General features: G+C 60.6%; 1 protein-coding gene across 1 annotated transcript; it reads left to right on the forward strand.

Annotated features, from left to right (window-relative positions):
• The first annotated feature begins 7154 nt into the window (after positions 1-7154).
• SSTR3 (somatostatin receptor 3) lies at positions 7155-14724 on the forward strand. The gene is made up of 2 exons (XM_045587515.1): positions 7155-7799; positions 12211-14724. Exon 2 carries the CDS (start codon positions 12251-12253, stop codon positions 13544-13546), a length of 1296 nt encoding a protein of 431 aa, XP_045443471.1. The 5' UTR covers positions 7155-7799; positions 12211-12250; the 3' UTR covers positions 13547-14724.
• Positions 14725-15256: the final 532 nt, after the last annotated feature.

Consider the following 15256-nt stretch of genomic DNA (forward strand, 5'->3'; position numbering starts at 1 on the left):
ATCCAGCACAGTCATCGCGCACTCACTCTGCCAGGTGCTGTTCTGGGTTTGGGGTGGGGGGGGGGGCAGGTCCAGGAGTGGGGATCCACACGAGCTCCTGACCCAGTTAGCTGGCACCCCAGAGAGGCCCACATAAAGGAATAGAAACAGACAGAAAACCCCGCCCCTGACAGCTCATCTGCCCGGATTCCCAGCCCAGTGAATGGCTCTGAGTTTCTATTTTCTTCTCCCCAGAGCCCCAGCCACCCACGCGGTCCCCCAAGCCCTGACGTTCTGGGCCAGACCCTCCCGCTCCCCTGCCTCCCCCTAGCCGCCCCCTCTCCAAAGGAAGTGATGGCGGGGAAACCCCCACCTGTGTCCCTTTCAGCCCAGACAGATTTATGTTTTTAACGTTGCTTCTCGTAGGAAATAGGAAACAAACATCCCATGGTATAACCAACACATGACGCAAACAGATGGGGTGGGTCAGGGCCCGCACCCCATCTTCAATGTGTAAAAGCGGGGCGGGGGGGGGGAGCCCCCAGTCCTAAGGCTGGAGTCTGAGGGTGGTCCCTTTTTGCTTCCTGCTCTTCCTGGGGCCCAGCCACACCCTGCCTCCCTCTCTCTTCCTGCATCCACACTTCCAAGGTAAAAGCCGCAGCCCCCCCAGGCCTTTGCACAGTGGATCTGGTCCCCTTTCCTCGAATAGTGTCCTCGGCTCCTCGAACTTCCCTGCCTGCCTAGCCCAGGGGACACATCGTTGCTTTATTCCAATAGCGGCCGTAGAGAAATTCACCCCTGTGCGTCTCACCGGGACCTCTCTCTCTCACGTAACCCTCCTCCCCGCCTTCTGAGGTCGGGACCAGCAGCTCTTTTTCTGCAGAGAAGGCGGTGGATGCACAGGAGGGAGGGCGGAGGAATTAGAGCTCAGCTTGTGAAGACACTCTGATTTCCGCTCTCTGCCACGGCACCCACCCTCCTCGCCACAGAATCCTGGATTTGTGCAGAGCAGCGATGTGTCTAACCCCTGACAAAAGCACTTGTTTTCCCAGCCTGCTCTGCGGCTGGGGTTCCGAGACCACAGCTCTGGCCAACAAGACGTGAATGAAAATCAGCTGGAGAGCTGGCATCTGGGGATGTTTTTGTTTTCTCCCATAAAAAAAAAAAAAAAATGCCCTTTGTGCTGGCCTCTTTCCTGCCTTGAATACGGATGTGAGGTCTGGAGCCGCAGCAGCCGCCTTGCAAGCCTGAAGCCAGCAGCGTGAAGATACCCACTGACAGGCTACGAACAGAGGCGCAGAAAGAGGGACAGCTTTGATGGGCAGCTGGGCCAATGCCAACGGCCGCTTTATCAGGGCAACAAAGTGAACACGAAACTACCTGTGTGTTTCCTTGCTGCTGGCCAGGCCCCCTAGCAGCTGATGGCATTTGTAATCGAGGTCTGAGGGCTTCTAGCCCCCTGCTCTCCCCACTGTGTCTGTGCCCAGCACTCACGGGACACAAGGCGAGTCGCTTGCTGTTGCTCTGACACTGGCTGAGGCCTGGGGGCCCTTTTGGCAGGAAAGAGAAACCCGTGTTGAAACAGGAAGACCTGCAGGTTGTGGGCGGAAGCTGACAACATGGGGATGCTCACTCCTTCGACAGCAGCCGCCCCCAAGCACCCAGCCCCACAGCCCGGTGCCTCAGATCGGCTCTGTGCCACACAATCTCTGCCCGGTGGGCAGGGAGGCCCCGACCAACAAGACTCCTTCCCTTGGGGCTCTCCATCACCACCCGAATGCTCCTTGTTCCTTCTTCCAAAGCAGAGGCCCAGGGGTGCCCCTGGATCCTCTCCCCCTCCCCCCAGCATTCACTGCCACCAACGGTAGACAGGTCTGCCTCCCCCTGTCTGTTAAACCCACCTCCATCCCTGGCCCACTGCCAGTCCCTGGTCTGGGTCTCCCATCTCTTCCCTGGACAGCCTTTTCATCGGCATCCCAGCCTCCACTGTCTGCTTATTCTCCAACCTCCACCAGCAACCTGGGGGGTTTCCTCATTTACAAACATAACTGTGCTTCTCAGGTGCCTTCAAAGATGCTTACACAGCACTGATCCATTCAATCAATCATTCAGCAAATAGTTGTTGAGCTGTGTGCCAAACTCAGGGTTTGAGGGCAGGTCAAGTGAGGGCCTGCTCTTAGGAGCTTAGAGCCCAGTGGGGAGCTGCAGAATCTTCAGAGAGCCCAGGAAATATCCCTTTTGCTTGAATGGTTCGCCTTGACCCTAGCAAGTACCTGGTAGATGCTGGATACACAGTAAGCCCAGCTTTCCAGCCATCAAGGCACCAGTCATGGCATGAGCCAACTTGGATGTGCCAGCCCAGTCGAGTCGCCAGATGACTCTATTATATGGAACAGAAGAACCACCCGGCTGAGCCCAGCCAACCATAGAATCATGGGAGATGATAAAATGGTATACTGAAACAATTTTCAATTTTAAAAAAATATTTTTTTTATTGATTTTAAGAGGGAAAGAGGGAGGAAGAAAGAGAGAAACCTTGATGTGAGAGTGGAACATCAATCAGCTGCCTCCTGCATGCCTCCTACTGAGGATCAAGCCTACAGCACAGTCATGTGCCCAGATTGGCAACCCTTCGGTGTTTAGGACGATGCCCAACCAACTGAGTCAAGTGGGCCAGGGCCATTTTTCTCAACAATAATTTTTGCTGACATTTTGGAGCCTAAGTCCCTGCTATCTTTTTTTTTTTTTTTTTTTTTAATTTTTATAAAAATTTATTTGAGCCAAAAATAAGACATGCCTGGAAGCAAATCTCAACAGATTGAGAAAAACTGTTCCTGCTGTCTTTTCCTTTCATTGTTTACCTCTCTTCCCTCTCCCATCACACAAGCAATGCTATGTCTGTCTTTACCAGACCCTTCCACGCCTCTAGGGACATCTGACTCTATCCAGGCCTTGTGGGGTATGGAAGTAGGTCAGGGTGGGCTCTGGGGAGGGAGACAAAGGCCTAAGGATGGTTCTAGAAGACTTCTGAAGGCCTCGAGGAAGGCAAAACCACGAGCAGCCATCTGTGTAACCCGAAGCTCGATTCAGTTCAGCTCCCACGGACTAACCAGGTGCTCTGGGCCTGACTGTGCCAGGAGCTGAAAGTGAAGAGAAGGGTGAGACCCAGCCTTTGCTCCCCAGGGGCCCCGAGGCCAGTGGGAGAGACAGACGTGTGATCCACACACGCCGTGTGGCTGGGCTCCCACACCACAGCCGAGCTCTCCATGCAGAGAGGAAGAGACTCTGGTCTTGAGGTGCCGGGATGGAGAGGTGTTTGCTCGCTGCACTTCGCTGGAGAGCAGCCACGACGACAAGAACGCGAAACAGGAACACAAACTCTCATCGCAAAGAAAGCGGAGCCACCTGTGACCCCAAACCACAGCACAAGCGGGAGAGCAGATGGGAGAGTGGTAAATGATTTAACCGGGCCCACAGGCAAGCCCAACTGCCTGCTGCTCCCTGCGGGGCGGGAGGTGGAGCCTGAAGAGATGCAAACCAACTGGCCTGGCAGAACCCCTGGAGGCTCCCAAGGAGGGGACCCAGGCGCCACCCACGGCCAAGTCTGTTTAAGGAGCAGGTGGGCTCCAGGGCTTCCAGGGCTGTGCAGCCAGGAGACCATCCTTCTCTGAGCCCAGGCAGGGACATTCCAGCCACAGACTCCTGGACCCAAGGCCCCTGGCTACTGGCTACCGGGCACGAGGGGGTGAGGGGGTGAGAGCCTGGGCTGATTCCTGGGGCTGCGGTAGATTGGCTAATGCTTAGCAGGCGATCTCACTCCCATCCCCCACCCCTGCCTCCTGGCTCAGAGTGTCATTTCCCCCTCCACTGGTGCAACCTTGCCCAGGTGACTTGCTGTTGGCCAATGGGTTGTTAGCACACACACCACAAGGAGAGACCTGAGTGTGTGTTGCCCTTGAGCTTGCTCTCTTGCGCTGACAGGAGAACGTGCCTGGTGAGCCTGCTGGCTCGGAGGACAAGAGAAACGGCTGCTGTAGAAGGGGGCTAAGCAGTTCCATCCTGCAAGTTCCCTGTGCAGGTTTGAAACTGAGGCCCAGAGAGGTTAAGTCACATGTCCAAGACCACACAGCTAGGGAATGATGCAGCTGAGATTCAACCCCAGCAGGACCCAGCAGGGACCGATGAACTGGGAACACCTTGATGGGGACTCCAGTGACAAAGCCCCCGGGGGTGGGCTGGGAAGGCATTTGGGCTCATCTGCTCCTGTCTGAGAACACAGACCCCAGCATCTGCTCGGAGGCCCTGCTCTGCTCTGGCTGGCTCTGGCCTAGGCATGGTGTTGGGGAGAAAGGGGAGGAGCAGGTACTGCCCTGGCTCTCAGGGGTGGGAGGAGCCTGGCTCCAGCTCCTGGGAAACCACCTGTCTGATGGTGGAGGCACGCTTGTTGGAGAGGGCCAGGGTGTGATGAAAAGACACATAGAGCATCGTCCTATCTTGGGGAGGCGGGCCAGAAGTCCCTCCAGGTTATCAGGGACATGAGGTGACAGGTCCAGGCCTCACACTCCAGGACCTCAATGCCAGGCAGGGCCGGGCCACCCCATGTCTCCCAGGCACCCAGCGTCACCTGCTCCCAGAGCTCACAGGTATAGAGCTGCGCTTCCTCCTCCTGCCCGCCAGCCCCACGGAGAGGGCCGGTCAGGGTCATTTCTGCGGGGAAGGCCCATGGGTGGCAGTGGGTGTTTGACTCAGGCCCCACCTGTCCCCAGCTGGGTGCTCGGGACTCCTCATCCCTCTCCAGCCTCCAGCAGCTGCTCAGCACAGTCCCCCCTCCTCCTGCCCACCTGCCCACTCCCACTCGCCAACTATCTATTCCCTTTTCCTCCTTAAACATGCAGCAAATGCCCACTGGCCAGGCCAGTGCCAGGCCTGGGGATACAGCGCAGACCCAGACAGTCTTCCGTTCCGGAGCTCACAGCAGAGATATTATAACACAGACCCCACAGCTGAGTTTTGAGCTCAGATTAGAGGCCCATGGAGGGGGCGTGGCTCTGTGCTGCCTGGGGGCGGAGCTCTGGGAAGTCTAGAGGCGGGGCCTAGCTAACCCAGGGCCTGGAAGGCTCCCAGCAGAGGCCACCTGCAGGAGGACTTCCTTCACCTCACATAAGGGGTGGGGTGAGAGTGTCCTGGGCTGGGAAGGTGGCAGGGTGTGGGCACAGCCTGTGCAAAGGCTCCGAGGAGAACCAGCACCCACTGGTTCCTGAGTGGTGAGCATTTGAAAAACATAATCGGGGCAGGAACTCTGCTCGAACGCAGGCTCCCAGCCCAAGAGGACTGAGATGGCACATCTGGCACAGTGACCTCCCCCCTTTCCAGACATGCCGGTCCCCTCCCGTTTCCTCGCACACATAAGCTTGAGACCTGGCCCTTCCCTCTGCCTGAAGGCTGTCTCTGGACAGTTGCTTAGTCTCTCTCACCTCTTCAGGGGCCTTCTGAGCCTCCTGTCTAATGAATGAATGGGAGACTGGCAGACTTCGTAAATGAATGAATGAGGCTGGGGGTGCCTGGAGCACAGGCTGGGGGAGGGGTCGGCAGAGGAGAAGAGGGGCGGGGCAAGACAGGCGGCAGAATTGGGATCCTGTAAAGCCTGGTGGGCCATGAGAAGCCACGGGCCTTGGGCAGGGGAGGGGCAGGGACATGGGACCCTCCGTCACACCAAGGAGCTGCCCCAGAGCCCACTTACTCCTCACCAACTTGTCTGGGCAGAAGAGTGAGGACTGGAGGAAGGTCCTGGCCCTGGGTCCATGGCTCCAGGCACAAGCAGTTCTGTCTCTGGCCCTACTGTGTGCTGCAGCAGCCAGGATGACACCCCTGGAAGAACTGGATTCCTGGCTCTCTCAGGGCCTCCTGCACATCAGCCTTACGACCAAGTAGGCCCAGCTCTGTCCTTAAGGAGGGGGGCCCGGACAGTGCCTGGCACACAGTAAACATTCAACAAAGACTCCTGCCCCTCTCCTGGGCAGGGGGAATACACCTCGGGTGCGAGGCTGTTGCTTCTCCTGTGTGAGCTGAGCAGACGGCCTCCCCTCTCGGAGCCCCCGCTGCCTTATCTGTAAACAGTGCACTCAGGCTGCTTACCACGGGGGTGCGGTGGCGAGAAGTAGGATAACGGGCCTGACGCAGCCCAGGACTCATAAAAACTGCCGTCATCGCTAACTGACCCTGGGCGCTTGTGAGGCTCGCGTGGAAAGAGGATCTTCGGACGGATCTGGTCTAACCTCCGCACGATCCCAACGGGGAAACTGAGGCCCGGAGAGGGGGCGACTCCCCTGTGGTCCCCTGGTCAGTCCGCACACGCTGGGCACGGTGTCCTGGGGCAGCCCGGCCTATGCTCAGGCCCCGGGCAGAGTGCCTTCGAGCCAGGGGCCCCGCCCGCCCCGCCTGCCGGTGCCCAGCCTGCCAGCTAACAATAGATTCCACACTGACCACTTGCCACCGGTGTGATGACGGCAAGCGCTGCCTCTGAATTTCAATTAAGCCAAATATTATTTCCCCCCGGAGAATTCTGCTCCTCTCAGCGGTAGGCCTGTATTACAAATCATCGTCCTTAATCATTACTATTGGGTTTTGGATTTTGTCGGTGTACAGAGTGGACATTTGCTTTCCGCAGCTTCGGGTTTGTCTCCTGGGCCCCAGAGCCTGCGGCATTTATTCCTGCCCCTGTCCTCCCCCGCCTCGCCCTGCCCAGGGCCCTAAGGACGCAGCCAGTCTCGGGACTGACCACCCGTGCCTGCTCTTCCTCCCTGCCCCGTGTCCAGGACTTTGGACTCCCATTCCAATGCTCACCCCATGCTGCCAGCCCTCCTGGTGGCACTGCCACTCCCACCCGGCCTCAGCACCCAGCCATCACCCTAGGGGACATGTGCGGTGGTGGCCAGGGTGGGGGGGCCCTGGCCCCTGGCTCTCAGCTCCCAGCTTCCCCGAGTACCACACTCTCCTCTGCAGCACCCTGCAGGAGCCAAGGCCAGCGTGGGTGGCTGAAATCTCCCCGGTAACAGGCCTCCCCTTCCCGCCAGCCTCCTCCCCTAACCTGCCGTCCCTCCTCCCTCACCCTGCACCTGCTCTCTGGCCCCTGGGCCCCTCCCCCCGGCCCCTCCCACACCCCCCACTCCTGCTCCCTCCTTCCCTGGCTCTCCGTGTCACCATCTGTGGCACCATCCTTCTCTGTCACTCTCTCTGCCACCCCCTCCTTCCCCGCTCTCCATCCCTGCCTCTCTCTCCGCATCTCCTTCCTCTCTTCCCTTCTCCCGCTCTCTTTCCTCCTCCTTTTATTCTCCCTGTCACGCATTTCTCATCACTCCCCCTCATTCTGGCTTTCCACCCACTCACTGTCCTCTCTCTCTCTCTCTCTCCCTCTCTCTCTCCACCTCCGGCCGACCCCCCTTCCCTCTATCTCTGTTGGCTCCTCAGAGTCCTCTGCTCCCCATTTCTCCTCTTTCCTTGGGAGGCTTCTCCCCCGGGCTCCTGCTGCAGACCCCATCTGCGTCCCTGCCCTCCAGGACACGTCCTGGGGATGAGGGGGGACGCGCCACACGCCAGGGGGACGTCAGGGCTGGAGACCAGATGGCAGAGGCGCCGTGGGCAGACGTGGCCACTGCGGGCCTAGGAGGGGCCCCGGGCCGCAAGCTGTGCAGAAGGGGGCACCGTGTGGGGACCCCGGCTAAGGGGTGCTCCGGGGGCAGCTGGGGACTGTGCAGACAGAAAGGACAGCAGGATGATAACCAGCGTGGCATCAAGGAGGGGACCCCTCACCCCACGGACAGGTAAGGAGGCTGGGACTGGGCTGGGGTCCTGGGGGCTGGGGCCTGGGGGCTGGGGTCCTGGGGCTCCCCCTCTGCCCAGGAGACATTTGGGAGGTTGGGGCTGGTGGCTAGAGAGGGTTGGGAGGCCCCGGGGGAAAGAGGCTTTCCTGTGGCCTTGGGGGAGGGGTGGGGGCTGTAGGGACGGGGGCCATTCATCCTGGAATTCTGCACCCCAGCTCCAGGATCTGGGGCATCCCTGCAGGGCAGTGCCGGAGCGGGAAGGAGCCAGATGCATCGCGCTGCGTGGCCTCCTCCGCTCACGCGCCAGCTTCCCTGAGCTCCCTGTCCGGGCTGGGCGCGGGGCTCTGCACGCGCCCGTGGACTCTCAGCCACCCCGGGAGGTGGGTACGCGTGTCTTGGTTTCACGGGAGGAAACCGAGGCCCGGAGGCAGGAAATGACTTGCCCAAGGTCACACAGCAGTTTGGCATCATCCCTCTGTGGCAGAGCCCAAGCCCCAGCTTGGGCGTGTGGGGCGGGTTCCTGGGGTCGGATGCCCGGCCTGGGGTGGGAGTGCTTCCGTGGGCAGGGCCCTGGGGCCTCCCGGGGGACACCCGGGCAGCAGAGGGCAAACAGAGCACAGCTGGCCGGGGGCTGTGCACCTGCGTGGTGCGGGCTGTCCCAGTCCCTGCTTCCTCTCAGCCCCAGGCCGCAGGGACGCCGCCAAGGCCCAGGGTGCTGATGGTCTCTGAGCAGACAGAACCGAGTGTGCATTCTGACCTCCCGCTCACCGGCTGAGCGGCCTTGTGCAACGTGCGGAACCTCTCTGAGCCTCAACTTCCTCCTCTGTGAACGCCCTCCCTCGTGGGCCCTGGGAGGGTTTCGTAATGTGAGTCTGAGGCCTCAGCCCCGGAGCAATGCCCCATCCTGCTCAGAGCTCTGCTCACTGAACGTCTTAGTCTGGTCTCATTTCCTGCTGTGCTGGGTGCGAGGGCTTGGGGGCAGACAAATGCAGAGCAGATGGGGCGTCTCGGATCCCCGAAGCGCCGTCCTGAATTATGTGGGGCTCAGGGCCGCCACTGTCCCTCCCTGGGCTTCTGTCCCCCTGGACAGCCCTCTGAGGAGTCCACCCCCAGCTTGCAGGCCAGCTGTGCAAAGACAAACCAGACAGGGAGGCAGGGCCTCCTCCTGGGTGAACTGGATCAGGCACAGGCTTCTGGCTCCTTACAGAAAAGGCGGCACCTAAATCGCAGGTCTGGCTGAGGACACCCCCCCCCCCCCCCCCCCCCCCCGAAAGCTGTTTGTTCCCTGCTGTTGGTGCCCTGGCCCCTTGAACTTGGCCAGGGGAGATGCGTCCAGATTAAGGCAGAGGCGGGGGCTCTTGTGAGGGGGCTGGGGCTCTGGGAGGAGCTGGTTCAACCCTGGGTCAAAGGCAGGGCCTAGAAGGTCCTCTGGATGCTGCCAGGACCGTGTGCATTAGCACACATGCTTGTGTGGGTGGGTGCACACGTGTGTGACCGGCGAGAGGGAGGCTGTCCTCAGAGCTCACCCCCAGGCCTCCCTGGGGGCGTGTGTTGCTGCAGCCCGGCAATCAGGCCTTCCCGGCTCACTGCTCCTCTCCTGGGAGCCTGGCACCCGCCTCCTCTTCCATCACTGAGCTGGACTGGCCGCCTGGCGGGAGGCTCTAAGGAGGATCTGCCTGCGCACAGGGAGGCCAGGGGGATGGTGAGTGACGCAGGGCTCCCTGGAGGCAGCCAGGGCTCAGGTCCCAGATTCTGCTGTTCCGGGTCTCAGGAGGGCTGGCTCGGGCATTGAATCCGTAACATTCTCTGACTCAAGGCCACGGATCTGAAAGCGCATTGCCACCACTCCGTTCTAAGAATCCACAATTCTATTTCTAGGCCTCCGAGAGCCTAGGGATTTGGGGCTACGGTCCTATTAGCTCCAGGTCCCTGAGGAGCCCCGAGAGCTCTGGCCAGGCCCGCGGGAGAGCTGGAAGCCGGCTGGGCGGCCTGACCCCTGTGGCGCCAGGCAAGTGCCTTCCCCAGGCCTGGCCTCAGTCTGCCAGCCTGCGAAGTGGGCCCTCCCAGCTCTGCCCCTTCACAGCTATGTGGCCAGAGCGTGTGGACTCACTTTGTTCCGTGTCTCCATGGGGATGGCAGACACGAATGCCTTCCTCATGGGACCCACAGTGGGCAGCGTGTCACTTGCTTAGACGGGCACCAGGCAGCTGGACTCAGTGACAAGGAGATGGCGACACTGTCAGGACCCCATGAGCCACTGCCAGAGCCCCTCCCTCAGTGTGCTGCCCCAGGCCCAGGGGAGCTACTGAGGGCCTGGGGTGATGAGGACAGCCTGGGGGTCTCTCCCGGGCTTGGAAGAGCAGGGAGGGGGTGCTCTGAGCCCAGCCAGCCTGGGGTCCCTGCAGGGGGAGCCAGGGTCAGGGGGAGCTTTGCTATTCTCAGCATTGCCCTGCCTGGCACTCAGAACCCCGGGAAGCCCCAGACCATCAGGCAGGGCACCCAGGCACGCTCGCCCACCCAGTGACACTTGCTCCGATTTGGGGCACCTCCCCTTTCCATCTGGAAAGCGGGGTCCTGGTGGGGCAATGCAAACCCCAGGTTCACACCAGGACATTCCAGGCCCAGCACTGGAGTAGCAGAAGATACTGGATAGTAGTAGGATCATTAGGAAGCAGGGGGAGGTCCCGGCCCCGAGGAGGCTGCAGCTTTCAGCCTGGCCTCTACCTGGACCTCCTGAGAGCCAGGAAGTCCTGTGAGGGAGGCTAGCAAATCCGGGGGCAGGGGGGCCTTCCCTGAGGAGCCTGGGCTTCAGCAATGCACCCTTCCTCCGCGTTCAGCTTTGTCCCCTCTGGTTCCTCTGATTCGTTTGGTGGTGCCTCAGACACTGCTGCAGAGCTCGTGCTGGTGTGCAAGGCACAGCTGGGAGGCGGGAGAGGTTCGGAGCTGGGTGAGAGGGACTCCACACTTAAGGAGAGTCGAGTCAGGAGGGGTCCGGGCTCCTCATCATGCACGGGAGGGGTGACAAGGGCGCTGACACAATATGTGGGAATGCTGGTTCCCACTGTGCTGGGGGGCGAGCTCTTACTGATGCTTCAAAACCCTTCCTGAAATGTCCAGTCTCAGGGAGGCCTGGCTTGCTGGGACTAGGGAGGCGGTTATTCTTGTGCTTACCTCTAGTGCAGCGGTCACCAAGCTCTCGGACCTCACTGACCACTAGGGGCAACCGCTGCTCTAGTGTGTTTTGAATTTCCCTACAGCCTCCCTCTGGGGGAGGAGCCCCAGATAGCCCCCCTCCCCAGGTTCACAGCCAGCCATCCTGGGCAGGGTCTTTGCACGTGGACTGGGGCAGGCAGAAAAGGTCCCAAAAGGTTCTGACTCCCAGGGGAGGGCTACTCCTGAGCCTCTGGTTCTTAATCTGATGAAAGCTCTGGGCGTTCAGTGTTTTCAGGGTTCATGGATGCTTTGAAATTCACCTGGAGACCCAAGTTCAAGGTTAAGGACCTGTGATGTGCAGCAGTGTTTTCAAATGTGAGGGCTGAGACCTGTTGGTGGGTGTCTCAGTCCATTTGGGCTCCTGCAACCGATTACCATAGATTGGGGGACGGACATATAAATAACCAAAATTTACTTCTCACAGGTCTAGAGTCCAAGATCAAGGTGCTGGCAGATTTGGTGTCTGGCCAGGGCCTGCTTCCTGGTTCATAGATGATCATCTTTTCCCTTGGCGGAAGGGGAAAGGGAGCTCTTTGGAGTCTCCTTGATAAGGGCACTAATGCCCTTCATGAGGACCCCACCCTCATGACATAAGCAGCTCCCAAAGGCACCACCTCCTAATACCATCAATGGGGGGAGATTTAGGATTTCAACACATGAATTTGGTGGGAGATGCATTGTCTGTAGCAGCTGGCTGGGACCATCTTATGTAGAAAGGGCAGGTGTTGCTTTATGAAACAATACGACTTCAATGGATTGCTATGCAAAATATACTGGCATCAAAAATATTTGGAAAGCACGGGTATAAAGGAAAGGGCCCATGCTGTCATCGGCTGATTGAACGATCCATTGATTCCTTATTAGACACTGTGTAGCACTCACCCTGTGCACAGGCGAGGGGACACAGGCCAGCGCTGGTCCCTGTGCTTTAGAGCCAGGCAAACCGTCGCCCCTCACCACACCTTTGCTATGGTGGTCCAGGGTGGTCACTCTACCTCTCTAAGACTCTGTCTCCTCATCTGAGAAGTGGGGATACCTTGCGGGCCTGTGCCATGATGAGCTGGTGCACCTCACTCTGGCAGAGCACAAGTTCAGTGTGAGGGGGGAGGGGCAGCTGGGTGGGGCCCTCACGAAGGGGATTAGTGCCCTTATCAAGGAGACTCTTCTGCCTAACCTGGCTGTGTCCTCCCTCCTCCAGGCAGGCCGATAGCTGACCGCTGACGGCCCTTCCCTCCGCCATGGACACCCTCGGCTACCCTTCGCCGCTGCCCACCACCTCGGAACCCGAGAACGCCTCGGCCTGGCTCCCGGATGCCACCCTGGGAAACACGTCCGCGGCCCCGGGCGCTGCCGGACTGGCGGTCCGGGGCGTCCTCATCCCGCTGGTCTACCTGGTGGTGTGCGTGGTGGGCCTGCTGGGCAACTCGCTGGTCATCTACGTGGTCCTGCGGCACGCGGCCAGCCCGTCCGTCACCAACGTCTACATCCTCAACCTGGCGCTGGCCGACGAGCTCTTCATGCTGGGGCTGCCCTTCCTGGCCGCCCAGAACGCCCTGTCCTACTGGCCCTTCGGCTCCCTCATGTGCCGCCTGGTCATGGCCGTGGACGGCATCAACCAGTTCACCAGCATCTTCTGCCTCACGGTCATGAGCGTGGACCGCTACCTGGCCGTGGTGCACCCGGCCCGCTCGGCCCGCTGGCGCACGGCCCCCGTGGCGCGGGCCGTCAGCGCGGCCGTGTGGGTGGCCTCGGCCGTGGTGGTGCTGCCCGTGGTGGTGTTCTCGGGCGTGCCGCGGGGCATGAGCACCTGCCACATGCAGTGGCCCGAGCCCGCGGCCGCCTGGCGCGCCGGCTTCATCATCTACACGGCGGCGCTGGGCTTCTTCGGGCCGCTGCTGGTCATCTGCCTCTGCTACCTGCTCATCGTGGTCAAGATGCGCTCGGCCGGCCGGCGCGTGTGGGCGCCCTCGTCCCAGCGGCGGCGGCGCTCGGAGCGCCGGGTCACCCGCATGGTGGTGGCCGTGGTGGCGCTCTTCGTCCTCTGCTGGATGCCCTTCTACGTGCTCAACATCGTCAACGTGGTGTGCCCGCTGCCCGAGGAGCCCGCCCTCTTCGGCCTCTACTTCCTGGTGGTGGCACTGCCTTACGCCAACAGCTGTGCCAACCCCATCCTCTACGGCTTCCTCTCCTACCGCTTCAAGCAGGGCTTCCGCCGGGTCCTGCTCCGGCCCTCCCGCCGGGTGCGAAGCCAGGAGCCCCCGGCCGGACCTCCAGAGAAGACAGAGGAGGAGGAGGAGGAGGAGGAAGAGGAGGACGAGGAGGAGAACGAGGAGGGAGAGGGGGGTGGGAAGAAGGGGGCAGGGAAGCAGGGGAAAGCCAAGCAGATGAACGGCCGGGTCAGCCAGATCGCACAGCCTGGCACCAGCAGGCAGGAGCTGCCTCCTAGCGGTGTGCCCGGCAGGGAGCGGCAGTTTCTACCCCAGGAGCCGTCTGCGGGGGAGAAGCCGGGCACCCTGCACATCAGCTGTCTGTAGGGCCTGAGGAGGGCCGGAGTGGCCCAAGTGCAGAGCAGAGGCTGTGGGTGCGCCTGGGCCTGCCACCCGAGGTGCCAGGGCCAGCGATGGGCTGTTCAGGCCCCGTTGCTGCCGAGACTCGCTGTGTGACGGCGGATCGGCCGCTTGCCCTCTCTGGGCCTCGTGTGCTGCTCTGTGACTCAGGGACGGGAGCCCTCAGTCTAGACAAGCTTCTCGGGATGAGAAGACTGGAGGGACGTTACCGCTGGGCTGACCCTCCCGAGGGGGCCCGGGTGAAGGGGACAGGTGCTGACTGGCCATGCCCTTCAGAGACACAGCATCCTAATGGGTTGGCCTGAGTCTTGGTCCTCAGAGGATAAACCAAGGCCTGGATTTCCTGGGCTCAGAGTCAGGCTCATGGGAGAGGGGCTGGGGCCCGGGTTCACGGGGAGCTGGACCCCCGCCCCCTTCCCCGCCAATAGAAGGAAATCTTGCCCCGTTGGGGTGTGTGTGTGTGTGTGTGTGTGTGTGAGGCTGCTCAGGCCCGCACCAGCTCTCCCCTGATGCTGCATCTGTCTCTGGGCTGCAGGCCTCGCCTGCTGGGCAACCCAATAACCTCCATGCCCTCTTGCTCAGATGGTGGGCCGGGACTCCTGTGACCCTGGACTTGAGGAGGAGAAGCTCGTTAAATCCAGCTGCAGGGTGGGCCCCTTACTGCCTGGGCCCTTCTCAGTCCCTGCGCCTGATGTTGTACTTGCATTTTGTATTGCTTTTCTGAAAGAGGGACCCCAAAATGCATAAGCTTAGGCCACCCAAAGCCCAGCTCAGCCCCTGCTGAGGGAGCCTATGAACCCCCAAAGCAGCTCACTTTGTGTTCAGAGGCTGGAAGGAGGGCGGGTGTGGGGTGTCTCTGGGTCTTTGAGGGCTCGCGGGAGAAACATCCCAGTTCCTCCAGGGAGACCGGCACGGAAAGGCAGAGGGTAAGACAGTGAGTGCTGAGAGGAGGAGGAAGAAGAGGAGGGGCCAGAGAGGAGGGGAAGAGGAGGAGGAGGGTGGGGGATAGATCTGTTCCATGACCTTGGAGCTGTCCTTGGCCCCTCTGCACTGAGTTCAGTTGCTGCATCAATGAAACTGAGGTGCCGGCCCAACAGCCCCAAGAAAATGATGCATCAGGTGGAAGCGCAGATGCTCTGAAAGGCTCGGGGTGGGGAGGGGCGGGGCCTTGCCTGTGCTGAGAAGCAGAATCCCCCGGGGCTGCAGGTTGGAAAGACCCAGGGAAGACAAGACAAAAAAGTGGAACCACAGGCCCTCCCTGGTTTGGCTCAGTGGTTAGAGTGTCGGCTCCTGGTTGGAAGGGTCCTGGGTTCGATTCCAGTGAAGGGCACATACCTCCATCCTGGCCATGGTCAGGGCATATGTGGGAGGCAACCAATCAGTGTGTCTCATGTTGCTGTCTCTCTCTCTCTCCATCTCACCCCTCCCTTCCATTCTAAAAATCAATGGAAATCCTTGGGTGAGGATTAACCACTACAACAAAGCTGGATGACAGGGAGAGACCACTGGCTAAGGCTGGCTTGGACTGGCCTGGACTCCCTCCCAGAGATGACCCCTCAGAGCCGCAGTGAGACTGGCCCCGGGGAGTGTGGTGCCTCTGGCTAAACCCCCAAACCCTCCACTCCGCGGGGGGAAGGGGGTCCTCAGGGAGAGCACTTGGGCCACAAATGGGGAGAC

The sequence above is a fragment of the Pipistrellus kuhlii genome, unplaced genomic scaffold (genome assembly GCF_014108245.1).
Source record: "Pipistrellus kuhlii isolate mPipKuh1 unplaced genomic scaffold, mPipKuh1.p scaffold_m20_p_3, whole genome shotgun sequence".
NCBI classification, from domain to species: Eukaryota; Metazoa; Chordata; class Mammalia; order Chiroptera; family Vespertilionidae; genus Pipistrellus; species Pipistrellus kuhlii.